The following is a 27,210-nucleotide window of genomic DNA, read 5'->3' as shown; positions in this document are numbered from 1 at the left end:
TATTATGTCCCTTGGGGTAAACCATAGATATAACTACAGATAGAAAAAAACTTTAACAAGTAATTTAAGGCACATATAATCTATCAAAGCCAACTAGATCAGTCTCTCTCATAGCACAGATTCTGGGGGAAGTCAAATCTACAGTCTCCTAAATAACTCTGTCTTGTAGTTCATAAAGTATACTATACCACACTTCTTAAGTATAATAATTTACTTTATGAATGTTGAAGCCCGATATTTAACCATTTGAATAATCTTAGGAAAAAATACAGAATAATTGCTTTTCAGTATACCAAAAAATGAATGCAACCATTGGTTTATCATTTATAATTATGTATTCAAATAATTGGCTATATAATTTTAAAGGGTTTATTTAGTAATATTATAGACAGACATGTCTAATTGTTGATAATAAAATCTTTATGGAGGAGTTCCCATCGTGGCACAGTGGAAACAAATCCGACTAGGAACCATGAGGTTGAGGGTTCGATCCCTGGCCTCGCTCAGTGGGTTAAGGATCCAGCATTGCCATGAGCTGTGGTGTAGGTGGCAGATGTGGCTCGGATATGGCATTGCTGTGGCTGTGGCGTAGGCTGGCAGCTACAGCTCCGATTATACCCCTAGGCTGGGAACCTCCATATGCTGTGGGTGCGGCCCTAGAAAAGGCAAAAAGACAAAAAAAAAATTTTTTTTTAAATTAAAATCTTTATGGAGAAAACTATTTTAAAAAGTTTCATTCATACTATGATTACATATATTTGTACAATGTGAAAATCTGAAGAAAATCTTTATACATATTTTCATAAAATGTATTATTTGGCTTATACAAAGTGATTACGATTTTAAGATCTCTTCCAAACTTAAACTTTACAATTCCATGAGATAACCAACCGTAACGTCTTAACTCTATACTTTTATAAAGGGAATAATCATAAAAGACATGCTACAAACTTTAATGATGAGGACTCTATCTTCGAATAAAACCGGCCAACAGTCTAAAACTTCAAAATCAAATGGGATATTTCTAAATTTTTGGTATTAGGATAACATTTATTTAAATAGTCTCTGTCTTATAAAAGTTAGATACACGTAAATAAGACCTCTTTGGAGCATTATCTAGATGTATAAGCTTTCAAATATTAGAGAAAATGGACAGTTGAGAATCTCTGAACGGCCTAACTTTAACCACATTATAAAACCACCCAATCCTACCTCTCTTTCTCTGCTTTCTCAACCCTCCTCCCTACTTGCTAAGGGTATCTATTTCTAAGTAAATAACATACAAATGTGAAATAAAAGGGGTAAGAGTCAAATATTTTTTAAAAAGTAGATAAACAGGGAAAGAAAATAGGAAAACCAGAAAACATATTTTCCTAATGAGAAAACTAAGTCCACAAGACCAGCAACATCAGATTATTTCATCATCTTTCTTCTTCAGCTCGTGTTATGCTCCTTGACCTTCTCTCACCTTGTTCAAGGACTTAGACAAGTAATGTAGAATTTCTTCCTCCATTTCACCCGTCTCTATGACATCATGCTGACTCACAGAGGAGGCAGTGTTAGTTAGCACGTGAAAAGAACCTTCGAGGTTTAGTAAGATGTTCAAGCAATGAATCTTTCCAAGACCTTAGACTTGGACTTTCCATTCCCGAGCTTTGACCGTCTTTTTCTGCTTCATCTTAGACTGGATCATTGTAGAGACCCACTGTGCCCTAACCTCTGAAAACCCCTTGCGGACCAAACCTTTTTCTTTTACTTTCACTGAATCTGTTGCTTGTCTTCCTCACCTCCTCAGCCCCTAGATCTCTTTCCCTCAGATCCGTACACCTTAGAGTCTCTTCCCTTCGGACCCAGATGAGCCCGTAATCACCTATTTCAGCAATGCTGCAAAATTCCTTCTTGCCCCCCTCTGTTTATATGAAACCTGCAGTGACTCCATCTTCTTTCTCCGTGACAGAGTTTGAATGCTGAACACTGCTAGAGGAAGTTAGAGACTGCGCTGTAGCCACCACAGATACATTCTTTCTAACCTAATCAATTCTTAATGTATCCTATTAACAATGCCCAATGAAACTTAAAATAGTAGTTGTTTTACACTGTTTTAGACAAAACAGCTGCTTATACTGGCCAACAGGACAATAACACTTGTGACACAAGGAGACTTGAAAAGTGCTTGTCCTCTTTTACTCCTGAAAACCCTCCTGCCACCATGAGGAGGAGCTGAAATTAGCCTGCTAGATGGTGCGAGTCCTGTGGCCATCAGTGTAGCTGAAATCAAGCCAGACACCAGAAATGAGGGTCCCTCTCGACCTGGAAGTCAGCCAGCTACCAGACATGCAAGTGAAGCCACTCTAGATCATTCAGTCCTGGCCTAGCCAGTTCAGACCAAAAGAATCACCCAGCCAATTCTGTTCTATACATTACTAAGTTAGTGTGGCTTGTTACACAGCAAAACTACCTGATATAGATGGGCAAACTCACACTGATAAAGTTAACAGTAATATTTAACTACTTAATAATAAATTATACTTTGCAATCAGTAAAAGAGTAAGCAGAAAACTAGATTTATTCCAGAAAATTCCAATAATATAATTTTTTTCAGTCCATTCAGTTGGTGACAAAACATCAGTTGTGACAAAAAAAAAAAAATTGAAAATAATAGGCCAAAAGAAATAAAGATGATCATGAATACTTATAAACCTAAATGATTTTATAAAGTTTATTTCACTCACCCCTCTCTTAAAAACTAAAATGGTTTGTTTTGTTCATCAGCTGTATTTGAACCTGAAAATGCTGCTTTATAGCCATTGAAATTTTAATTGTAACTAATATTCACTTGGGAAAAAACTGGATTTATCAAGGTCTCAAATAAGATAAAACAAGATTAAAATTCTGGCTGTTACCATTCAGAATTTTAATGTCAAAGTGTATACTCTGTTGTGCCTACAGGACAACGTTTTCTATCTTATATATTTTCATCCATGTCTTCTATTATCTCATCCATATTTTTTTTTCTTTTTAAGGCTGCACCTGCAGCATATGGAAGTTCCCAGGCCAGGGGTCGAACTGGAGCTGCAGCTGCCAGGCTACACCATAGCCATAGCCACACTAGATCCGAGCTATGTCTGCAACCTACACCACAGCTCACGGCAACGTCGGATCCTTAACCTACTGAGTCGGGCCAGGGATCAAACCTGCATCCTCCTGGATACTAGTCAGGTTTGTTACTGCTGAGCCACAACAGGAACTCCTCATCCAAATATTTTAATTAAAAAAATAAGCCTAGTAACAGCCACAGAATTTACTATTATATATTATGTGCCAAGCATGCGTAGTCTCTAATTTAATCTTTAAACCAGTTTTTCTAAGGATCTTGAACTCAAATCTATCTGCTTTTCAAGAATATTTTCTTAAACACTGACACCAAAGCCTATTCTCTCACATCTCTATTCAAAAAAGAACAAATGGCAAACAATGAAATAAGAAGTTAGCCAAAAGTTACAGAGGAAAAGGCTAGTCTAGTGAAACTGCCAGTGGGGTGGCAGGTCTACATTTAGTAAGGAGTCTTTCACTAAGCTGTACACTTCCATGTGCCCTCTTCTGTGTGTATGTTATATTCCTGACCAAAAGGACCATTCTACCCATCGACTAGGAGGGCGTACCCCCCAGTGTGGAGAGGAAATTTTTCTGAGTCTGGGGGAAGCATTTCTGACAATTTACAAAGGGACACAGTACATAACAAGTCAATAACACCGTTCTGCATTTGCAAGCATGGATCTCTGATGGCAGTGTTTCAGCTTGCATTTGAAAGATAAATAACTAGGCCAAGCTTTGACATACCAAGTATTTTGCTAAACAAAATAAGAATAATCCCCTTGATAATCTTATAACTATATTTTACCTCTCTTAGCTTGTCACAGGTTTCACCCTGAGCAATCTACTCTAAAACTGATAATGCAGGAAATCAACATTCTACGTTATCACCATAGGTCTAGTCCTGCCCTGTTTGGGCCCTCTAGGCTTTATACACTACTGTCTTATCATCACAGGCTGGCCATTGTTACCTGGTCATAACGCAGCTGCTTATGTATGAGTGATGCCAAGACATTATTAGATAACCTGGCAAGATGATCCTGGCAACTCAGTTGGAGGTTAGACCAAAACAAAATATTAGATCTAAATATCTGAGTTTACTAAAGGCAGTTTTTACAAACATAGAAGGTACTTAGGCTGAGGTGTCCAAGCTTCCCTTGATCTGACAGCACCAATACAGCCACCACACTAAGCAATAATCCCTTAAGAAATTAGAGACAGTCAAGAAGCTATACCCACTAACACCAATATCCTTGGTGCTAAAAAGGTATCCTTCGAATTTAACCTCTTTAGGATTTATAGAAGCATCCAATCTAATTCTCTTGAGCCCAACATCTTTCTTTCTAGCAGCCTTATTTCTTTCCACCAAAAAAATAAATAAATAAATAACATGTAACCAAACTGCTCAATACCTATGATAATTATTTTTACTTAAAGATTGATCAAAAAAAAAGGAAGAGTTGTTGCCGAAATAAAAGAACAATGCTTGCCAAATGCCTAATACATGTGAACAAATAAATTAAACCATTAGACACTTTAAATAAGGGGTTTTAACCTGAGTGCGGCACTTCCTTGAACTTATCAGACATTCGGTAATCACCGAGGTTGTAGAAAATTCAAGCTTTGGAGCAATTCCCTGAGGAGGAAAGAGAGGATATTATTAGACGCTTTAGTTTTTAAAGAGACAATTATTAGTGATGCAAATATGACCTACAGTAACAAACACTCATCAAGGTTCAGCTGCTTTGTTAGTTTGAATTTCTTATTAGGGATAAAGACAACATAGTAACACTAAATATTATCAAAAACAGTTTCATTGCTGATGATTCACTTACAAGTGATATCACTTTTACAGAAAAAGAATATTTTTTCATTTTTCAGATATTTCCCTGTCAAATTTTAAAAGATTTTTTAATAGTAATATTAAAGTCCTAAATATATGAAAATACTTAACAGATTCCAGCTCTTTTTAGTTTTACAAATTAAGATATATTTACTACAAAATCAAGAAATATTTTGCATAGTCTCCACATATTAAAAAAAACACAGTTCCTGATTATGTAGTTCTTTTTTTTTTTTTTGTCTTTTTAGGGCCGCACCTGTGGCATAATGGAGGTTCCCAGGCTAGGGGTCTAATTGGAGCTGTAGCCACCAGCCTATGCCAGAGCCACAGCAACGCAGGATCCAAGCCGTGTCTGCGACCTACACCACGGCTCACAGCAATGCTGGATCCTCAACCCACTGAGCGAGCCCAGGGATCGAACCTGCAACCTCATGGTTCCCAGTCAGATTCGTTATCCACTGAGCCACGACGAGACTTCCTTTTTTGTTTGTTTGTTTTTGATTATGTAGTTCTTGAAAATGGAAGAGAGATATGTCTCTGCCAATTCCTCCAGCAATTCTTCCCACAATATAGCTTACATTCAGATCCATGATGAATGAATCTGGCTTCTACTTCTTGTAGCATTTCAATCATCAGCCTTAAACACTGTTTTGATGTAAGTAGAGACAAAGAGTAAAATTCAAAGGAACAGTCACAGAGCACCTAAGAAAACATTTGGACGCACACAAAGCACACGATCACCTAAACATGAAAATGTACGCTACTGCCTGTGCGCAGGGCAGCTTCACTCGAGGATGGTGCAAGTCAGACATCCACCCTCTACAAACCCAGCCTTTGACCTACTAGCTTTAAAGTTTCAAAAATTACACACTACAGAAAAGGTAAATCTGAGTTACCCATAAATTGACTGGATTACTATGTTTCTGCAAACACACTTTTATTAATGATATCCAGAATGATTATTTGTTAGTTATCTACGGCCGCAGAGCATATTACGTAAGCAGTTTAAACATCAGTAAATATTTACTACCTCACGACTTCCTAAGGGTCAGAAATCTGAAAGGGGCTGAGCTAGATGGTTCCAGCTCCAAATCTCTCATGGGATTGCAGTCATGATGCTGTTTGGGCTGCAGTCGTCTGAAGGCTTGGCTGAGGCTGGAGGATCTCTTTCCCGAGAAGGTTCATTCGCACGCTGTTGGCTGGAGGACACAGTTCTTTCCTAACTTCTAGCAAGAGGATTCATCTCCTTAACACATAAACCTCTCCGTGGGCTGCTTGAAAATAACTAGTCTTCCCAAAGAAAAGCGAGGAGGAAGACACCATCCTTTTTAAGACTTCGTCTCGGAAGACTAACGCTATTGCTCCTGTCACATTCAATTCATTAGCATCCCTAAATTCAGCCCACACTCTAGGACAAAGAAATCGGACGACCTTTTTAGTAGAGGGTCATCAAAAATTTGGGGGCTATGTTTTTAACCACCACAGTTCACTCTCTGACCACAAATTACTTGCATTCCTCTCATGTGTAAACTCCACTCATGCCTTAACAAAAGAAAAAAAAAGGGAATAAAAGCTTATATTTTATAAATTTAGCTTGAAATCCAGAATGTTGTCTAAATCAAATCATTAGTCAGCCTTCTCAGGTATGGTTTTTTAAGTATAGTTACTAGAACACACTTCTTTGCAATTAGAAGACCTATGAACTAAAGAACCAAGTTAAGTACCCCACACATACCCAATGTACACACATGCAGCAGGCAGAGGATAATCTCTACAGACATTCCTGTTCAAAATGGGAGAATTTGAGGGGCAAATAGGAATCACTGGTCCACAGCAATTCTGAAATCAGCCAGGAAATTGTTAGAGAGGTTCCTTATTGAGAGGTTTAGTCCTGTTCCTGCTCAGAAATAACCAACCATGGTTCTTGGCTCCACTCTCTGGGCTCCTATTTCCATCGTTTGAATTATCATTCCTTTGCCATGAGAGGTAGACCATGTTTGGAACTGTACACTGTAACAAGCTTGAGTCTCGTCAATAGAATTCTGGGGGTCTGAAAGCCTCTTCATTTTGCAAAGTCACTCCCACATTTCAAATCACACTGATGGTGCATCTCTCAATAAAATGCTCTTAAAAATTTTCTTGGTTCTCATGTGAATTTGATTGGAGTTCACTTTCGTTAGCCACGCTCATCTCTACAGGGCCTCTACTGAGACTGCTGAGGGATAACGCCCTTAAGCATTCTCAAAAATCTGTGTTTAAGCACCACTGTTTACAACTGCCAAGATATGGAAGCAACCTAAGTGTCTATCAACACATGAATGGATAAAGAAGATGTGACACACATAGTGGGATACTACTTGGCCACAAAAAAGAAAGAAATTTTGCCATTTGCAGCAACATGGATGGACTTGGAGGGCATTATGCTATCATTTGGGGGGGCAAATGAGTCAGAAAAAATAACTACTGTATATCACTTATATGTGGAATCTAACAACAAGCTAGCAAATATAACCAAAAAAAAAGCAGACTCAGATACAGAAAACAAACTAGAGGTTACCAGTGGCTGTGGGGAGGGGCAATATGGGAGTAGGAAGTGAGAGGTACAAAGTACTGAGAGCAAGGTAAGCTCAGGGATGTACTGTATCATATGGGAAATACAGCCAATATTTTATAATAATGGTGAAGTAATCTTTAAAAATTCAGTAAAATTCAACATCCACATACGATAAAAACTCTCCAGAAAGTTGGCACAGAAGAAACATATTTCAGCATAATAAAGGTCATATATGACAAACCCAAAGCTAATACCATCCTCAACTGAAAAGTTGAAAGCATTCCCTCTAAGATCAAGAACAAGACAAGAACGCCCACCCTCACCACTTTCAGTCAACATAGTTTTGGAAGTCCTAGTCACAGCAATCAGAGAAGAAAAACAGAAGAAAGAAACCCAAATCGGAAGGAAGAAGTGAAACCACCACTGTTTGCAGATAATATGATATTATACATAGAAAATATTAAAGATGTCATCAAAAAAAAAAACAATTACAGATCACCAATGAATTCAGTACAGTTGCTGAACACAAAATTAATACACAGAAATCTGTAGTATCTCTATATACTAACAATGAACTATGAGAAAGAGAAATTAAGGAATCAATCCCATTTACCGCCACATCAAAAAGAATAAAACACCTAGGAATAAAAACTATCAAAGGAGGTAAAAACTACCAAAGGAGGCAAAAACTGGAACTCTGAAAACTACAAGCCACTCTTGAAAGAAACTGAAGAAAACATAAACAGATATAAAAATAGTGTTCTTAGACTAGAAGAATTAATATTGCTAAAATGATTATACTACTCAAGACAATCTACAGAATCAAGAATCTCTATCAAACCACCAGTGGCATTTTTCACAGAACCAGAGCAAATAACTTTAAAATTTGTACGGAAACTAAATATCTAAAACAATCTTGAGAAAGATTGAACAGAGCTGGAAGAATGTCTCCCTGACTTTGAACTATACCTCAAAGCTATAGTCATCAAAAGAGTATGATATTGGTGCAAAAACAGACAGATAGATCAATGGGAAAGGATACAAAGCCCAGAAATAAACCCATGCACCGATGGTCAATTAATCTATGACAAAGGAGGCAAACGATGGAGAAAAGACAGTCTCTTCAATAAGTACTGCTAGGAAAGCTGGACAGTTACACGTAAAAGAATGAAATTAGAACACACTCTTAACACCATACACAAAATAAACTCAAAATGAAATAAAATCCTAAATATAAAAGCAGATACTATACACCTCTTAGGCAGAACACTCTCTGAGATACACCACAGCAATATCTTTTCAGACCCACATGCTAGAGTAACAAAAATAAAAACAAAAGTAAACAAATGGGACCTGATTAAACTTAAAAGCTTTTGCACAGCAAAGGAAACCATCGACAAAATGAAAAGACAACCCACACAATAGGAGGAAATATTTGCAAATGATGGAACCAACAAGGGTTTAATTTCCAAAATATACATATAACAGCTCATAAAGCATAACATAAAAAAAAGACCAAATAATGGGCTGAAAACGTAAATAGATATTTATCCAAAGACAACATACAGATGGCTAACAGGCACATGAAAAGATGCTCAACATCACTAATTATTAGAGAAACGCAAATAAGAACGACAATGAGGTATCATTTCACATCAGCCAGGGTGGCCATCAACAAAAAAAAGAACAAAATAATACCATTTGCAGCAACATGGATGGAACTAGCGACTCTCATTCTGAGTGAAATAAGTCAGAAAGAGAAAGAGAAATACCATATGATATCACTTATATCTGGAATCTAATATATGGCACAAAGGAACCTTTCCACAGAAAAGAAAATCATGGACTTGGAGAATAAACTTGTGGTTGCCAAGGGGATGGGGGAGGGAGTGGGAGGGACTGGGAGCTTGGGGTAAATAGATGCAGAATGTTGCCTTCGGGATGGATTAGCAATGGGATCCCGCTGTGTAGCACTGGGAGCTCTGTCTAGTCACTTATGATGAAGCATGTAATGTGAGAAAAAAGAAGGTATACATGTATGTGTAACTGGGTCACCATGCTGTGCAGCAGAAAAAAATATAAAGAAATAAAGAAAAATAAAACTTAAAAATATGACCATTAAAAAAAAAGTTTATAAATAATAAATATGGGAGTTCCCCTCGTGGCACAGTGGAAATGAGTCCCACTAGGAACCATGATGTTGCGGGGTTCCATCTCTGGCCTCGATCACCGGGTTAAGGATCTGGCGTTGCTGTGAGCTGTGGTACAGGTTGCGGGCGCAGCTCGGATCCTGCGCTGCTGTGGCTCTGGCATAGGCCTGCCGCTACAACTCCGATTTGACCCCTAGCCTGGGAACCTCCATATGCCTTGGGTGCAGCCTTAAAAAATAAATAAATAAACAAATAAATAAAAAATGAGGAGAGAGTGTGGCAAAAAGGGAATCCTCCTACACCGTTGGTGGGAATGAAAATTAGTGCAGTCACTATGGAGAACAGTATAGAAGTTCCTCCAAGAACTAAAAATAGAGCTCCCTTACGATCCTGCAACCCACTCCTGAGCATGCAGCCAGACAAGATGAAAACTCTAATTCGAAAAGATACATGCACCCCAATGTTCAGAGCACTGTTTACAAGAGCCAAGATATGGAAGCAATGGAAGTATCCATCCACAGGTGAATAAGTACAGAAGATGCCTTGTACATATAGTGGGATATTAACCATACAAACAATGAGGAATTCCCTGGTGGCTCAGTGGGTCAAGGATCTGGCGTCGTCACTGCTGTGGCACGGGTTAGGTTCCTGGCCTAGAACTTCTGCAGGTGCAGCCAAAAACAAACAAACAAACAAAAAAAAACATAAAAAGAATGAAATAATGCCATTTGCAGCAACAGGGATGGACCTAGAGTTTATCCCACTAAGTGAAGTGCGTCAAAGACAAATATCATATGATACCACTTATATATGGAATCTAAAAAATAAAATGATACAATTGAACTTATTTACAAAACAAAAACAGACTCACAGACATAGAAAAGAAACTTAGTGTTACCAAAGGAGAAATTGGGTAGGGGACAAATTTGAGTTTGGGATTAACATACATACACTACTATATATAAAAATAAACAATAAGGACCTGCTATATAGCACAGGGAACTGTATTTAATATCTTATAATAACCTAAAATAGATAAAGGATCTGAAATAGATATACAGATATAGGTGTAACTAAATCACTTTGTATAAAAATTGTATAAAAAATTTAAACATTTTAAAAATTAAATAAAATGTAAAAAATCAAAATAAAACCTATGTTAATTATTTTCTGAGGCACCTTGAATCTTTTGGTGATTTTAATAAGGGATTTTACAGTAATTTCACCATCAGGCCACAATTTCCTGAAAGCGCCCTGGAATGATTTTTGTTCATCAGTCATTCCTTATTTTCAGCATTATTTGCCATTGGGGAAGGCTGAAAATCCTCAAAAAAAAGTAAGTTTCAACTCTTCTTTGTGTTATTAATGGCCTTTATTTTGCTTCTCTCTCTCCTCTCATATTTTGCTTTAAGCAGCACGAAGAAACCAGACAGCCTCTCGAACACCCTGTCTGAAAGTCTCCGTACAAAGACCAGCCATTTCATTACGTATTTTTTCTATATCCCGCACTACTGCTAAACTTCACACCATTACATAACACGGGTCCCTTTTCCCCCTAACTTCCAATAACATTTACCTCACTCTCCTGCAAACACTCATCTGACAGTTTGTTCAAGGCTCTTTGGCTTTCATAAACACTCCAGCAAAGCTGTTCCAAGCTCTGTCCTCTCCAGAGAGTTGCTTGAGTGTCCTACACGTGGCCATTGGCTTCCCCCCAGAGTGAGTGAGAGCAAGGAGGAAGCCACAATGTATCTAATGACCTGGTCCCCAAAGTCGAATACTGTCCCTTCGTCATATTCCATCTGTTAGGGCCACTATGCAGAGTCCACACCTAAAAGGAGCAGAGTTAGCTCTGCCCTTGGAAGAGAAGAGTGTCGAATCATTTGTGGACTGCAGCTCGCTTTACCTCTCCCCACATATTGCCAATCACATAGTAAATACTCATTATTTTAGCTGTTATTTTTACTGATCTTTCAAAACCCATATGTATCCGTTGGGGTTTCAGGAAAACAGATAAGATATATACAGAGAGAGCTTTTTATTTTAAAGAACTGGTGCATGAAACTGTGAGAGTGACAAGCCCATCATCCACAGGGAAAGCTGGCAGGTTGGAAGCTCAGGCCAAGGTGAAACTGCAGTCTTGAGTGTGACATCTGTAAGCAAGCCAGCAGCCTGGAAATGGGGTTTCTATGTTAGAGTCTTGAGGCAGAATTCCTTATTCTTTGAGAAGCTTCCAGTTTTGCTCTTCAGGTCTTCAACTGATTGGATGAGGTCTACCTACGTTACCAAGGGTAATCTCCTACACGTAAAGTCGACCGGGGTACAGGCTAATCACATCAACCAAATACCTTCACGAGACCATCTAGATTAGTGTTGGGCACTAATAACCTAACCGGGCACCATAACCTAACCAAGCTGACACACAAATGTCACCACTATACATCTGAAATGTCAGTTTCCTCTATGAAGTTTACAATAAAGTGTAATTCACTCATTCAATTCAATCAAGAGGCGTTCAGTACCTACTCCATGCAAAAAACTGCGCAGAGTTAAGATCAAAGATGAGAAAGTCACAGGCTGTTTTTATGAAGTTCACATCCTAAAGGAAATACGAACAGCAACACCCGCAGCACCTTGTCGTGACTCCACAGCCGTCATCATGTCACTGATATTTACTGAGCATTCTCTAAGCACCAGGTGCTGCAACTAACCATTTATAAGCTTTTGTTAATCCAGCCAACGATGTTACCTCCACGTTGGAGCGGTTTGCTCAAGTTTACCCAAGTGTCAGTGACAGTGCCAGGATTGACGCCAGATGTGACTTGAATCCTTGCCACAGTGATGCTTTTGGGAAGAAAGTCTAAGACTCAGGCAGATTCTATGCAGAATCACCAGAATTCTGAGGAAGGGTGTATTGCTGTTTGCCAGGACAACAAACTACTGATTAGAGTCTATTGTCCACTCATATTTAAACACAGTGACCAATATAACTGATTTAAATCTACTATTTTGCTGTTCAATTTATTTTTCTACCATGTCTTTTATCTTATTTTCATCTTTTTAGAGCCCTACCCAGAGCATATGGAAGTTCCCAGGGTAGCGGTGGAATGAGAGCTACAGCTGTTGGCCTATGCTATAGCCACAGCAATGCAGGACACAAGCCCAATCTGCGACCTACACCACAGCTCACAGCCATGCCAGATCCTTAACCCGCTGAGCAAGGCCAGGGATGGAACCCAAATCCTCACGGATACTAGTTAGGTTCATTACCGCTGAACCACAACGGGAACTCCCTAAAACATTCTTTGAAGACATTTTTGTCTAATAGACAATGAAAATATCCCAAGGGAGGTATATTTTAATAGATTTTCTAGTCCCCGTCTATACTTTCAGCATGCTGAAATTTACAACTCCTAGGATACAATGAACCATAAGCCTAGACCTACAGGAAAAATTACTTAACTCACAATATTGGCTCATCTATCACCCCAATTTCCTTATTTAGACCACTTTAATATTTTATCAAGTTAATAAAAAATATTCCAAATAATTTCAATCTAGACAACTTTTACTTTTTTCTTCTTTGAAACAGCAAAGGCTTCACTAAATCTAAATGGAGGGCATTTTCAGGAATAGAAATATCATTAAATCACCCAATAAAAATTGAAGAAGTTGGAGGAAAAGATGCATCAACTATAACAATGCGTCTTTCTCTTTTAAGCGTAAGAATGCGTATTTCCATTACATGAACATATAATAATTATTCTATCTAAACTCCTACTAGTGGACATTTCAATTATACCCATTTTTCTTTATTATGAGCAATGCTACAAATGAACATTCCAAAAAAGGCTCTCAGTACACCAGACAGAATATATCTCAAAGACATATATATATACCTAGAAGGTCACAGGCTATGAGAATCTTCGCCTTCAATAGATAATTCTGAATTGTGGTTGTTCCAGTTTACATGGTATAATGACATACAAAAGTTTCCATTTTTCCACACTTTGATATTTGTCATTTTTATTCAATTTTACCAGTCTTATGGCTATAAAAATGACATCACCTGATTGTTTTAATTTGCATTAAAAAATCACCCGATTGTATTAATTTGAATTTTCCTAAATGCTAGTGGGAATGTACACCTTTTCACATGTACACTGGTCATTCCTTTGAGAGAAAAATATAGAGAAGAGAGACAAAGAGACAGATAGGGACAGTGGGGAGGGGAGAAAAGGGGGCGAAGGAGAGGAGAGAAATCCAAGGACTTTTAGTCAAAATAATACTTGTTAGTTTTGGAAGGTAGATGCATGCATTTTGGTAAATTATTTTCATTGAGAATTTCAGTATGTTGAAAATAATAATAAAGCAATGATGTTTTACACCAAATTAAACTCTGACTTAGTTTTTCACATTTCAGGTACCGAGGACTATGTGGTGGGTGTTGACCGTGACCCTGCATCACAGCTTGATTTAAAAAACAGTAAGCACTCACTCGAAGGCCAGAAATCCTCCTCATGGTAACCTGGCGGTTTGAATCGTGGTGTCCAGAAATTTGATTTGGACCCGGGAACATGAAATCTCGTGTGTTCTCATCATAGGTCGACAGTGTTTCACCCACTACAAGAAAGATACCCTATGATTCAAATTATAACAAAATACGCTATTTAGAAACAATATCAAGTATAACTATATAATGCCTGATGCCTTACTGAAATACCTGCTTCAGGGCCATGTTTTTAAAATTTTTTTCTATGAAGGGAAAGTTAAAGTTATATTAAATGAGTTAACACATTTCCATATTCAGAAACGTCATGCAAATTACTAAATCTCTCTTCCCTTTTCATAGAAAGGGAATATTCCTGTCAATTTTATAAATACCTTTGAGTTCCTAGAAAAGAACGTCCTTTTAAACATATCAAACTGATGGAGTTCCCATCGTGGCTCAGGGGAAACAAATCTGACTAGCAGCCATGAGGCTGCAGGTTTGATCCCTGGCCTCATTCAGTGGGTTAAGGATCCAGTGTTGCCGTGAACTGTGGTGTAGGTAGCAGACACCGCTCAATCTGGCATTGCTGTGGCTTTGGTGTAGGCTGGCAGATGCAGCTCCGATTCGACCCCTAGCCTGGGAACCTCTATATGCAATGGGTGAGGCCCTAAAGAGACTAAATAAATAAATAAATAAATACATAAATAAACAAACAAACATATCGAACTGCCATAACATTTACAAATCTAAAACTTAATTACCATCTCCACAATTTTTTTCTATCTTCCATTCTTTTCTCCCTGCCATTATTAGATACTGGGTAACATGTTGGGGAAAAAAGTAGACATTTTCTAAAATTTGTGGTTATATATATGTGTGTGTGTGTGTGTGAGAGAGAGATATTCAAAATTTTTAGACTACAAGCTTTCAACAAAATATAGATCCCCATTTCTCAGGTAAAATAAGGATTTAAGATAGATTGCTTGTATAATCACAGAAATCAATAATAGAAATAAAACTATCCTTTAGGCTTTATTTAACTCTCCCTATGGCAAGGATCTGTACTATTTATTAAATAGGTATAGTTTTAATTCCCTTACATTCCCAATAAACATCAATATACAAGAACAAAGACAATGAACTACTTTATCAGCAAAAGCATATTGTCTTAGAAAAATCACAAAAACTTAAAAGCCAGTTTTTATGAACATCACAAAACAAGCTAGGATATCAGGTTATTTTCCACTTTCAATTAGAACTATTTAATTTTTGAACAATATGTTCAAATATGACTTATGTCAAACTTTCTGTATATATTATTTTGGCCTACCAACATTTTCCACATAGTAGACCAATGCTAGAAATCAGCATTGCTCTTAATCTGGGAAGAATGGGAAAAGAGATTTTTAAAAAGCATTTCATTGAAATGAGTTCACATGTCAATCATCTTATCAAAATACAATACAGTACCTGGTGGAACAAGCTGAATCAACTCAAACAATGCTGTATCATCTGAAAGTTTAAAGAAAAATTTCCTTAAATAAACAAATTAAAAATAACTACCACAGAAGTACCTAAAAATCAAAGTAGGGAGTTCCCGTCATGTCTCAGTGAGTTACAAACCCAACCAGCATCCATGAGGATGCAAGTTCAATCCCTGGCCTCGCTCAGTGGATTAAGGATCCCGCATTGCTGTGGCTATAGCTCTAATTCAATTTGACCCCTAGCCTGGACTTCCACATGCTGCAGGTGTGGCTCTTCAAAAAAAAAAAAAAAAAAAAAGCCTTTTTCAATTAAAAGACATGCCAAAATATTTGCAGTGAAACAATACACAGAATTTCCTTTTAAATGGTCCAATATTTTTTAAGTGGCAAGGTAAACACCTAATACAATTGGCCAAATGCTGAAAACTGCTGAGGTTGATAGGTATATGGGATTTCATCTTTCTACCTTTTCTACTTTTAGCATGTTTTCAATTTTTCATATTAATCAGGTTAGGGGACAACAGAAAAACTGCAAAACTGAATGGATAGGTAAAAAGAAAAATGGGCCCAAAGCTCTCAAAAAAGGTCAGGAACAAAGACTGCTATGGAAGCCACCAGAAGATAGGTAAACAGGAAGCCAAGTCTTTGGAGAGTATCACGTAAAAGGAGAGAGCAGAAACTAAGTATGAAAAAGATCAGCAGTTCCTGCTCTGGTGCAGTGGGTTAAGAATCCAACTGCAGCAGCTTGGGTGGCTGTAGAGGCACAGGTTCGATACCCAGCCCAGCACAATGGGTTAAAGAATCCAGCATTGCCAGAGCTGTGGCTCAGATTCAATCCCTGGCAAAAAGGAAAAATTATGTTCTTTTAACAGAGAAATTTCAGAATGATGAAATAATTATCTTCATATTCTCTAAGATACACAATTTCCCAGATACTAAACAAGATGTTCAAGAAAATTAAAAGTCAGTCACCCTCTGGCACCAAGTTACCACCTAGCTAGTCTGCCACAGAGGAAAACAGAATACCAAGTGCAAGAACAGCTGTAAAAAAATAAATCAGATGTTGACAATGGCCATATAGAGTTCTTTAAACTATTAGCTCCCTCAAGGCAAGACAATGAGCTGGCCCTGTTTCTACCTGCAGGCCCAGATTCTAGCACAGTGCCAGGCTCCATGCTTCTACATTGCTAGAGTCCCAGTGGGGCACAGAGGGCAAAGGTGTGGAAGGGACAGTTGACACTGATGATCCTGAATATTGTTGGCATTTTGAGCCACAGTTATATATTAGACCAACCTGGTGACCCCCAATCCCTCTCTAATTACAAGGATAAATAACAGGGCTTTTCATTCCATACCTAGGGCCTGAATAACATTCCTAAGTGTTTACCTTTGCACTACTGTTCTCACAAACAGCAGGATATTTTTATAGCTGATTCCTAGTACTTTGAAGAATTTGCTAATTATCCACAGCCTTGAGAATGTCACTTTCAAATAGTTCATTAACGTATTGAATGTAATACAAAATGCCAGAGCATATATGTATGTTAAGCTACTCCTACTTCAGTCCTCTGATATGGACTTCTTGATGTACAACACAAGGAGGCTAAAGAAATATTTCTGTTTGCAGGGCCAAGTCCCATCTAACATGAGTCTCAATCCTTCCACCATTAATAGCCTGTATCATTTTAATCAATAAAAAGTTCAAATGTCTTTTTGTTATTCACAGATTAAACACAGAAAAAGGAAAAATTCCCTTTCTGCAGCACATGTATTTTTTTATTATTTCCAGGTAGATTCTGAAATTCTAAAAAAGTGTAAAAAAAAAAGTCTGACCTCAAGATTTTTGAAATTCTTCTTAGACTGGTTTTTACATTTATCTAATTTAGGATTAAAGAGTATAATTCTAAAATCTCTTAGTGGAGTTCCCTTGTTGTGCAGTGGGTTAAGGAAACAGCCGGGTCACTGCAGCACTTAGGTTGCGGCTGTGGCACAGGTTCGATCCCTGGCCTGGGAACATCCACATGCTGCAGGCATGGCCAAAAAAATAAAATCCCTTACAATCGGGAATTAAAAGTTAAAAACTTACATTCAAGCTGTGCAACCACATCTCCAGGATCTACTGCTTCAGGGAACACCTACAGTGAGAAAAGGTAGAAGGAAGCAGGATAGAGAAGGGAAAGGAAGAGAGAGACATATATGAAAGAGCCTCTGTGTTTTCCTTCTCATTCCCAAAATACTCCTTTCTCAACCAAAGAACCTTGGACATAATTGAGAACTGTCACTTCCTCTCTGTTTCCCATGATTGCTGTGCAAGATTTTACAAACAAACACTACAGCTGGCTCTGCCTCCTTCTCCAATTTCACCTGCAAGCACTCTTCCCTGTGCTTGTTACCATGGTCATACTTCTTGGTATTCCTCCAGCTCATCAAGCTTATTTCCCAATAAGACACCTTCATTATTTTTTAATGTTTTTATTTTTATTTTTTGCAAATAAACAAAGTCGTTATTACAGGAAAGCAAACAGCTCCCAGGACAGCTGGGAGGGGGGAGAAGAGCCCCCGTCTCTATTGTCCTATAGGGGTTTTTATCCCTTAAAGATGGGGGTTACCAACATGGGTCCAGAAAGATGTGGTTTTCTCCCATTGGCCTTGCCCAGTTACCTATATCAGTCCTTGTCCAAGAGAGGTCTCAGGGTGGGAATGTCCCTAGGTCTCAAGGTGTCTCTGCCCTTCTCTTCCTGTAGACTGAGTCACGGGGGTTAGAGATTAATATTCAGCTGGGCGTAGGTACACTCCCTAGAGTAAACAAGGCCTGTGGAGATGTTACTCCCTGGAGCCCTTAAGCCACAAAAGTTAATCAATAGCCACATCAAAGACCGCATCCAAGCCCATGCTCCTACGCTGACCACCGGAGTTAGTATTCTGCCTCAACACCCCCCCGCCAGAGTTGGAAACTCTAACTGTGGTGGGGGGGGAAGGGGCAACGCGCTTCCTGCTGAAAAGGGGTGTCATTAAGGGAGTAAGACACCTTTGTATTTGCTGTTCCTCTGCTCAGAAAGGAATGCTTTTACCCTAGACCTTCAGATAACTGATACTGTCTCACAACTGCTTTCTCTGACCACCCTTTAAAACAGACAATCCTCCTAATCCCTCTGCTTTACCCTCCCTTTATTCTCTTCATGACACCTACGATCTAAAATTACATACTCATGCATTTACTTGATTATTGTCCGTTTCTTCTATTAAAATAAAAGCTCTCAAAGGGGCAAAATGTTTGTCTTGTTTACCCAGTGCCTCGAACAGTTCACGGACTAAAGCAGGTACTCAGTGATTATTTGTAGAAAGAAAAGGAAAAGGAGTTCCCATGTAGCTCAGGGGTTACAAACCTCACTAGTATCCATGAGGATGGGGGTTGATCCCTGGCCTCACTCAGTAGGTTGGCATTGCCGTGAGCTGCAGTATGTGTAGGTTGCAGACATGGCTGGGATCCCACATGCTGTGGCTGTGGCTGGCAGCTACAGCTCTGATTCAACCCCTAGCCTGGGAACTTTGGGGTATAGCCCTAAAAGGCAAAAAAGGAGGGAGCAGGAAGGAAGGAGGGAGGTAAACCAAGAAAGAGGGAAAGAAAAAAAGTGAGAAATATAACTGGTAATAATTAACCCAAAGCATCAGTCTCAGAGAAAAAAGACACCTATAGAAAGAAGTACCACAAGACAGCCATAAGTAAAACATGACCTCTTCTTACTTATTAATATCCCCCCTTCTCTCTTTCTTATAAAAATGATTACTTAGAATTCAAGGTGCTATTATTTTTTTTTTTTTTTTTGGTCTTTTTTCCTTTTTCGAGGGCCAATCCCGCGGCATATGGAAGTTCCCAGGCTAGGGGTTGAATCGGAGCTGTAGCCACCGGCCTACAAGAGGGCCACAGCAACGTGGGATCAGAGCCGCATCTGCAACTTATACCACAGCTCATGGCAACACCGGATCCTCAACCCACTGAGTGAGGCCAGGGATCGAACCCTCAACCTCATGGTTCCTAGTCGGATTCGTTAACCACTGAGCCACAACAGGAACTCCTCAAGGTGCTATAGTCTACATAAAGCCCACTAAGACAATTTTAAAAGTAAACTGATCCATATGAAAAGAGGCAACTAATTAATGTATAATATAATGCATATTTATTTTCAAGCCTCTATATTTAAGTTGAAAATCTCCTTCTGGGGAGTTCCCATTGTGGCTCAGCAGGTTACAAACATGACTAGTATCCACAAGGGCATGGGTTTGATCCCTGGCCTTGATCAGTGGGTTAAGGATCCAGTGGTGCCGTGAGCTCTGGCGTAGGTCACAGATGCAGCTCAGATCTGGTGTTACTGCGGCTGTGGTGTAGGCTGGCAGCTGCAACTCCAATTTGACCTCTCGCCTGGCAACTTCCATACATCACAGGTATGGCCATAAAAAGCAAAAAAAAAAAAAAAAAAAAAAAAAAAAAAGAAAGAAAGAAAAGAAAATCTCCTTCTGAATTATCAACAATAATATGTGTTACTCAAAATGTGGAACCACTTTGACTTTTCCTTTTTTTTTTTTTCTTGGCTGCACCCACGGCATGCAGAAGTTGCCAGGCCAGAGTTCGAACAGCAGTGGCAATGCTGGATCTTTAAGCCTCTAGGCCACCAGGAAACTCCTGATGCTTCATTGGGTAACACTGGGCTGGATATGCGAACCCACCTTTTCAAACACCATTCTGGCATTGAAGACCAGTGGGAAGTTGGCTGGGACACATTGTGTCTTTTTGTACTGGCCGAACACACAGATGCTAAGATAGATGTCCTCCTTGTCTTTCAGCACCACTCCTGGGCAAGTTACCTGGAAGATATTAGACAGACGGACGTGACTGCTTCATGAATTCCCCGAACGAGCCTACTAAAATAACGTACCAAACATTGCATAAAAACACTAGTCTGCTAATAAAAATATGCACAAGTAAAAAAAAAAAAAAAAAAAAAAGAGAGAGAGAGAGAGAGATTCTAATGTTTACAGAGTTAAAAGAAATGCCTTTATAACTTCCATCCCTCTGAGAAATCTATGATTTTCCACTTGGTTATTTGTGCCACATTTTGAACACTACGTACTGGCTCCTGGGACAGACACTAACAGTTTTTTAAACAGTCAGCCTTAGGCTCCCACTGTATGTAGAATGCTGACATAAACTTATTCAGCATCATTTAATCACAAAGGATTAAGACTCAGCAGAAATAAAACACTACACTAGAGGACAAAAAAAAAAAAAAAAAAAAATCCAGAAAAGCACAAAGACCTGTTTCAACCTAAATAGCAGCCCACACACATCCTCACGATGGGAAGAAAAAAAAATACATATATATATATATGACAAACTTTCAAAGCAAGTGAATTGCAAGTTTCAAGCCCAATAAGTATTTTTAATATAAAACTGCACTTAACTATTCTCATGACTGACACAAAGTATAGGTATAAAATGTGGGTTTTCTAAGAAATACATAGCACAGTCTCTCCAGTTCCGCCGTATTTCATTAGCAGTGATCAATCATACCCTGACTAGGATATGAAAGATTCTCTATCATTTGAATCCAACCTATCACAGAGCAAATATGACTCAACACCTCCTAAAAATACAAGCAAAGTATATTTGTTATTGTTTTCTAAACACACACGTTGCTTTCTTGCCTCACATTCTTCCACTCTCTTATTACTACTCAGTACTATTCCAGTCCGTCTCTCCTCATCTCCTTCCACCACTTCCCAAGGCTTACATTAGCTGCCACCCCATATATAAAACTTCCCATGACTGGAGTTCCCGTCGTGGCTCAACGGCTAACGAACCTGACTAGTATCCATGAGGATGCAGGTTCAATCCCTGGTCTTGCTCAGTGGGTTAAGGATCTGGTGTTGCCATGAACTGTGGTGCAGGTTGCAGACGTGGCTCAGATCTCGAGTTGCTGTGGCTGTGGTGTAGGCCGGCAGCTACAGCTCCGACTCAACCCCTGCCCCGAGAACCTCCATATGCCACAGGTGTGGCACTAAAAAGACAAAAACAAAACAAAACAAAACAAAAGTAATTTACCAGCTATCACTATTCAATTCAATCTACTTTAAACATTTACTGTGAATTTATTATAGTCAAGTAAATAGGTTTTAGATTCTCATGGCATTTTATAGTTCTCTTCAGGCCCTAATTATTTTCTCCATGCATTTTAATTAAGTGGGTACATCTCACCTCTTTTATTGATTATAAATTCCCTGAGAATAGAAATTCTAATTTCCTCATCAATGTACCCAAAACACAAACTTGAAGTATTAAGAAGCAGCTTAGAAATTATCTGGTACAGCTTCAGATTATTTATATAGGAAAATAAAAGTAAAGGTGATTTGCCTACTTAAAGTCACCCAATAAATGAGTCAATACAATACATTCAAAGTGCTTGGAACGGTGCCTGACAGTGCATTCGATGAATACTAGCTATAGTTATTATTAGACTAAAAACCACTATCATCTCCCATCTTCATATAGACTACTGCACTGAACGCACACCAAGACTTCATGTCCCCTTTGTACGCAGCAGTCAGGATCATTTTCCATGCCAGCTATTCGGACTCCATTTACCACTTTCTTATTCTACTTTCTATTTGTGTCCCAACATATTCACTATTTGTAAAGTCAAAGTCTTCAGTAAATTTCATTCTACCCATCCGCTTCATTTTCTACTCTGATTCATGAAAACCAAACCTGGTAGAGTCCCTCTAAATCCACATTATGCCTACAGATGTGACTGGTCCAAATCGAGAGAGACCGTAAGTGTAAAATACAAGATTCTGAAGATTTCTGAAGACTGTTGAAAAAGATTTTTAAAGACTTTTTACAAAAAAAACTGTGAAAAAGCTCATTGAAAACTTTTAAATTAATTACATGTTGAAAGGATAATACTTTGAAAATACTGATTTAAAATTACTGTTAAAATTAATTTTATCACTTTTAATTTTTTAATGTAGCTAGTAAAAATTTTAAACTCCATCTTTGGCTCAGTTTTGGCTCAAATTACATTTCTATTACACATCACAGATCTAATTGTCTTCAGTGGCAATTACTGAGACTCTTTCCAATTTGTAATGAATGTAGGAAGACATAACATTTTTTCTCATCCACAATTCTACAGCTTCTACCATTCTTTAAAGGAATACCATGGAACATTTCAAAAAGGCCACAAGAAAAGGGGGATTAAAGAAAATCCAATCGAACAAATAGAAAATAAAGAGCAAAGGAGCTGACTTAAACCAGCATATGGACAATTACATGAATATAAATATCCTAAGTATTGTAATCAAAAGATAGAAATTATCAAATTGGATAAAAAAGCAAGACATGATATGCTTATTTGCAAAGAAAAAATTTTTTAAAGATTAAGACACATATAGAAAAAGTACTTTTAGAATAGTGGAGTAAATATCTCAAAAATAAGCCCCTCCACAGAGGATCTGAACAGACATTTTTCCGAAGAAGATATACGTATAGCCAACGAGCACATGAAAAGATGCTCCACATCACTAAGCGTCGGGGGAAATGCAAGTCAAAACCACAGTGAGGTACTACCTCCAACGTGACAAAATTGGCTATTCTCAAAATGACCAGAAACAAGTGTTGGTGGGGATGTAGAAAAAGGGACTCCTCAGGCATTGTTGGCAGGAATATAAATTGGTGCAGCCACTGGGGCAAACAGCATTCTGGAAGTCCCTCACAAAACTAACAGAGGATCCAACGATTCCACTTCTAAGTATTTCTCTGAAGAAAATGAAGACACTAATTTCAAAAGATGTATGTACCATGGTCATTGCAGCCCTACGTACAATAGCCAAGGTATGGAAGCGACCTAACTGTCCAAAAATAGATGAATGGATAAAGAAGGTGTGATACATACTAGAATATAACTTGGCCATAAAAAAAAAAAAGACATATTGCCATTTTCAACAACATGGATGGACGTAAAGGGTACTGCGCCAAGTGAAATAAGTCGGATAGAAAAAGACAAAAACATAAAATTTCACTTAATATGTGAAATCTAAAAAACAAATGAACAAACAAAATAGAAACAGACTCACAGATACGAAGAACAAACTGGGAGTTTCAGGGGTGGGTGGCAGGATGCAGACAAAGTGGATAAAGGGCTCTAAGAGGTACAAACCTCCAGCTATTAGGTAAATAAGAAATGGAATTAATATACAACATCGAGAATATATTCAATAATATTGTAATAATTCCGTGTGGAGACAGATAGTAACTAGACTTCTCATTATGAAACATTTTATAATGTATAAATATATGGAATCCGTATGTTGTACACCAGAAACCAATATAACACTGGATGTCAATTATAATTCTATAAAAAAAATTGTTGTGACAAACGGTGAACAATGAATAAGATTCCTAAATAGGACATTATTGCCATACAAATGCTTAATTTATTGTGTGGGGGAACTGCATTATAATTTATGCAGCAGAATGTTCCTAGGAGTTTTATACTGAAATATTTAGTGTCTGAATGTAAATAATTTACTTTCAAATAATTCATCAAGGAGTTCCCTTCATGGCTCAGTGGAAACGAACCCGACCAGCAACTATGAGGTTGCGGGTTTGATCCCTGGCTTCGCTCAGTGGGTTAAGGATCTGGCATTACCGTGAGCTGTGATGTAGGTCACAGACATGGCTCGGATCCTACGTTGCTGTGGCTCTGGTGTAGGCCAGCAGCTACAGCTCCAATTCGACCCCTAGCCTGGGAACCTCTATATGCCGTGAGTGCAGCCCTAAAAAGCAAAAGCAAAACAACAACAACAAATAATTCATCAATACATTTGTATGTTTATATCTATACTTATAGAGATAAATCAGATGTGAAACAAGCAAAAAAATCAGCCCATCTGTAAAGGCAATGAGAATATTACCAAAGCTGTCAAAATCAACGTTTTAGAGCTCTGGAAATTAACCAGAAGTTTGCAACAATCTAAAGAGCACTTTTTCAAGAAAAAAAGCTGAATTTTGGTAAAAACAATGATATTGTGTTTAATATACTTTATTCCCCAAATCCTCCACTCAGGTCTGCTAGAGCCTTGAAAACCAAAACACTTATAATCATGGTAGCCATGAAAACTAGTAGCCTCACAGCCGCAGTAGGAAATCAGGTTTAGAGCTACCTAAAAGCCCCATCCCCAGGGAACTGTCATTATCTGACCTGTCTGACAATACCCTAGAAACCCCCTTTCGCAGGGCTTCTCTTTATTTGTCTTGAATCCCTGCTTAGTCACAACAAACATCCTTCACCTGAAAGGTGTTTGTCAAAAACAATAAGCAGCTCTTGTTTAACAACACGGATGCATGAGGCAGTGATCACAATTACAGCAAACAATGAGTGAACAAAATACTTAAAAGGCAAAGCTGGAGAATCTGAATCGTGTGTGTGTGTGTGTGTGTGTGTGTGTGTGTGTGTGTGTGTGTGTGTGTTGGGGGGGGGGAGCAATCTTTGACAAGTTATGATATATTCTTGGCAATTTAGAAGGTCATGCACTCACACAAGGCTATGCACATGCCCAGAGAGAAACCCTGATCTCTCACCTCTGGCTGATCTTGAAGCTTAGAAAATGCTGGAAGTGGGGAGTTCCCACTGTGGCTCAGCAGGTTGCGAACCCGACTAGTATACATGAGGACAGGGGTTCAATCCCTGGCCTCAATCAGTGGGTTAAGGATCCGGCACTGTCATGAGCTGTAGTGTAGACCACAGACACAGCTCAGATAGTGTTGCTGTGACTGTGGTGTAGGCTGGCAGCTGCAGCTCTGGTTCAACCCCTAGCCTGGGAACTTCCATGTGCCATGGGTGCAAGCCTCAAAAAAAAAAAAAAAAAAAAATGCTGGCAGTAAAGACTAAGACAGATTATAAACTCCCTTCAGGGCATGGAAAGCCTTTCCCAACATGCAACAGAGATACTTGGCAAAAGCAGGGGGACTCACTGGTTCAAGGCATTTAAGGAAATACAAGTCTAGTCATTAGAGGGCCATGAAGCTAACTGAGCAGAGACTTCAGTGGCCACACACAACAAAGACAGACTTTACAGAATACAGACCTCAGCTCAAGAAAGTAACTAAACCAATGAAAAGCAGCAACAACAACAGACAACAAAACAAAACAAACACACACACACAAAACCAGTAAACCCTGGGAAATGGGGGGGGTATGATTTACACAGTTCCACATTATGTTATTTAAAATGTCCAGTTTTCAACAAAAATTATGACATGTAAAGAAACTAGAGCATGACCTAAACACAGGAGAGAAGGCGGTCAATAGAACTGTCCCTGAAGAAGTCCAGAAGTTGGGATTACTACACAAAGTCTTTCAATTATCTATTTTATGCACATGAAAAAACAGAACACCAGTAAGGGAACTATATAGGTAAATCTAAGGCAGAATAAATATCTTTTTCCTCTCGTTTATCCATTCTTATTTAAAATAAAATTGCATAAGGCAGCAACAATTATTAAACTGTACTGATAATTTCATATATATATAAATAATCACCTGAAAAAATAAAGATATCATCTGTATAATAAAATTATAAAGAAGAGGAGAGAAAATAGAAACAAATAAAAGCAAAAGTTTTATGTATTATTCAAATTAAACTGGTAGTAATCCGTACTAGATTGTTCTAAATTAGGATGTTAATTGTGTACCCCAGAACAACTTATAACTCAATTGTAAATTAACTATACTTCCACAGAAAATTTTAAAAATTAAAATTAGGAGTTCCCGTCGTGGCGCAGTGGTTAATGAATCCGACTAGGAACCATGAGGTTGCGGGTTCGGTCCCTGCCCTTGCTCAGTGGGTTAAGGGTCCGGCGTTGCCGTGAGCTGTGGTGTAGGTCGCAGACGCGGCTCGGATCCCGCATTGCTGTTGGTCTGGCCTAGGCTGGCGGCTGCGGCTCCGACTGCACCCCTAGCCTGGGAACCTCCATATGCCGCGGGAGCGGCCCAAGAAATAGCAAAAAGACAAAAAAAAAAAAATTTAAATTAAAAAGAAAGAAAATAACTCAAAAAATATGGTAATAGAAACAAGGGAATTGAAATGGTATACTAGATAATAGTTAACAGAAGAAGTCACTAATACAGAAACAGAGAAACAAAAACACATCGAGGGAGAAAAGACAGAAAAAAACAGCAAAATGAGAGAGGTAAACCCTACCTTATCTGTGATTACACTAAAGGTAAATTGACTAAACACGCCAATCAAAAGGTAGAGTTTGGCAGAATACATTTAAAACAATAATCCAACTATGTGTTGTCTGTAAGGGACACACTTTACATTCAAAGACACAAATGAGCTGATAGTAAAAGAATGAGAAAAAATGAACTATGCAAGCAATAGACAAAGGAGAGGTGCAATGGTTATACTAACATCAGACAAACTAAAAATTAAAACAAAAATTGATTCCAGAAACAAAGATATTTTATAATGACAACAATTAAAAACATAGGTAAGAAGTATATTTCAAAAAGACACAACAATATAAAACATAT

The 27,210-nt window shown here is 38.4% G+C and overlaps 1 protein-coding gene across 3 annotated transcripts in view; it reads right to left on the bottom strand.

Annotated features, from left to right (window-relative positions):
- The window catches only part of SPATA6 (spermatogenesis associated 6), a 131,221-nt gene that overhangs the window by 89,838 nt on the left and 14,173 nt on the right, over positions 1 to 27,210 (bottom strand). For 2 of the 3 annotated variants that reach the window (XM_021093282.1, NM_001177917.1), the window contains exons 2-6: positions 20,342 to 20,479; positions 17,703 to 17,751; positions 15,603 to 15,644; positions 14,139 to 14,263; positions 4,649 to 4,729 (exon numbers count right to left, since the gene is read on the bottom strand). In XM_021093282.1, coding sequence (XP_020948941.1) covers positions 4,649 to 4,729; positions 14,139 to 14,263; positions 15,603 to 15,644; positions 17,703 to 17,751; positions 20,342 to 20,479 — 435 coding nt within the window. The remainder of the gene's footprint in view (positions 1 to 4,648; positions 4,730 to 14,138; positions 14,264 to 15,602; positions 15,645 to 17,702; positions 17,752 to 20,341; positions 20,480 to 27,210) is intronic. The other variant, XM_021093283.1, reaches the window with a different exon arrangement.

This window comes from Sus scrofa, chromosome 6 (assembly GCF_000003025.6).
Source record: "Sus scrofa isolate TJ Tabasco breed Duroc chromosome 6, Sscrofa11.1, whole genome shotgun sequence".
Classification (NCBI taxonomy): Eukaryota; Metazoa; Chordata; class Mammalia; order Artiodactyla; family Suidae; genus Sus; species Sus scrofa.
Note: the sequence above shows the minus strand (reverse complement) of the source record. Positions and strands in the feature narration are given on the sequence as shown.